General features: G+C 36.6%; 1 protein-coding gene across 1 annotated transcript in view; it reads left to right on the forward strand.

Moving 5' to 3' along the window:
• LOC107576519 (histone-lysine N-methyltransferase EHMT1-like) overlaps positions 1-1,389 on the forward strand; it is a gene marked incomplete at its 5' end in the record, with an annotated part of 9,454 nt that extends 8,065 nt beyond the window's left edge. Inside the window, 3 exons of the mRNA XM_016262684.1 lie at positions 551-648; positions 826-1,001; positions 1,139-1,389. Coding sequence (XP_016118170.1) covers positions 551-648; positions 826-1,001; positions 1,139-1,340 — 476 coding nt within the window. The remainder of the gene's footprint in view (positions 1-550; positions 649-825; positions 1,002-1,138) is intronic.
• Between the last annotated feature and the right edge of the window lie 6 nt (positions 1,390-1,395).

Raw genomic sequence — 1,395 nt, forward strand, 5'->3', positions numbered from 1 at the left:
AAAAAACAGGAAGGGGGCCAACACTTTTTCACACCACTGTAATTTTGCTAATTTCTACCCAATAATTTTTTAGGGCTTGTTACATCTAGAAAAAATGTATATTTGTTATAAAAATTTCAGGTGTACAAATGACACGTTTAAAATGATATATGCAGGACAATCCTGGGAATCCTGGTTCTTTAAAGAAAAATAAATTAATTAATATTAAAATAATATTGGAATATTTCCATTAGTTGTTTTGGCTTATTTTAAATGATTTTAAGTTATCGTGAGGCTTAGTTGGAAGTTTGCTGGGGCCCATTATAAATGGCTTTTATCGTAGTTGTCTCTTCATGTTAACCTGGTATAAACGTATTTTAAAATGAAAAAATTACATGCAGCATAATAAGGAAGCTATGCCTGCATTCTGAAGAACTCTCCTACTGACTGCAGTGTCAAGCATATTAATTTAATGCAAATTTGCTACAAAAATGAAAGCCATTAGGGGAATTATCAATTATTCAGGCATGATTAATCTCATGCTGTTTTGGTCCAATACTTGTGCCCTGAGGGTTTTTCTCTGTGTGCAGGTTTGCAGGTGAAATCATTTCAGATGGAGAAGCTAATGTTCGAGAATATGACTCGTACATGTTCAACCTAGACAATAAGGCAAGTCTTGTCAAAATGATGCTAAAATATAAGATTATCATTTTCTCAAGTGAGTGCTTTTCATACATGTCATCTTCAGGGGGCGCTAAAGTATATTAAAATGTGAACAGAGCTCAAGCACACCTCTTTTGAATCGTTTTTATATTTGTGTTTATTTAATGGTGATTTTTTTTCTAGGTTGGAGAGGTCTACTGCATTGATGCCCAGTTTTATGGTAATGTTAGTAGGTTTATGAATCACCTTTGTGAACCCAATCTATTCCCGGTACGGGTGTTCACCAAACACCAGGACATGCGCTTTCCTCGAATTGCACTCTATGCAAGCAAGGCTATTCAAGCTGGAGATGAGCTTGGGTAAACCTTTATATTTTTTTTCTTCCAGCTCTTTTTTTTCCTCATTATTTGTTTGATGTATCCATTGATATATTTGTAATCAAAGCAATTCCCCAGGTTGCTTGAATTAAAACAGATTTTCTTTGCTCTTTCATCAGGTTTGACTATGGTGATCCCTACTGGCAAATCAAGAAAAAGTACTTCCGTTGTCAGTGTGGCTCTGCAAAATGTAGATACTCGGAGACCATTCTGGGCCAGAATCACGCAGACAGCTCCGTTCAAGCGCTCGGTGATCAGACCGTTGCTCAGGTGGAACACATCCAGTCAGCTAACACAGCTATAGCAATAACTCAACCCTGAGCCCTTCACACGTACAACAGGATATGCTGAGATCTTTAACGAATAAATACGATCA

Source organism: Sinocyclocheilus grahami, unplaced genomic scaffold (genome assembly GCF_001515645.1).
Source record: "Sinocyclocheilus grahami isolate Dianchi unplaced genomic scaffold, SAMN03320097.WGS_v1.1 scaffold3860.1, whole genome shotgun sequence".
In the NCBI taxonomy this organism is placed as follows: domain Eukaryota; kingdom Metazoa; phylum Chordata; class Actinopteri; order Cypriniformes; family Cyprinidae; genus Sinocyclocheilus; species Sinocyclocheilus grahami.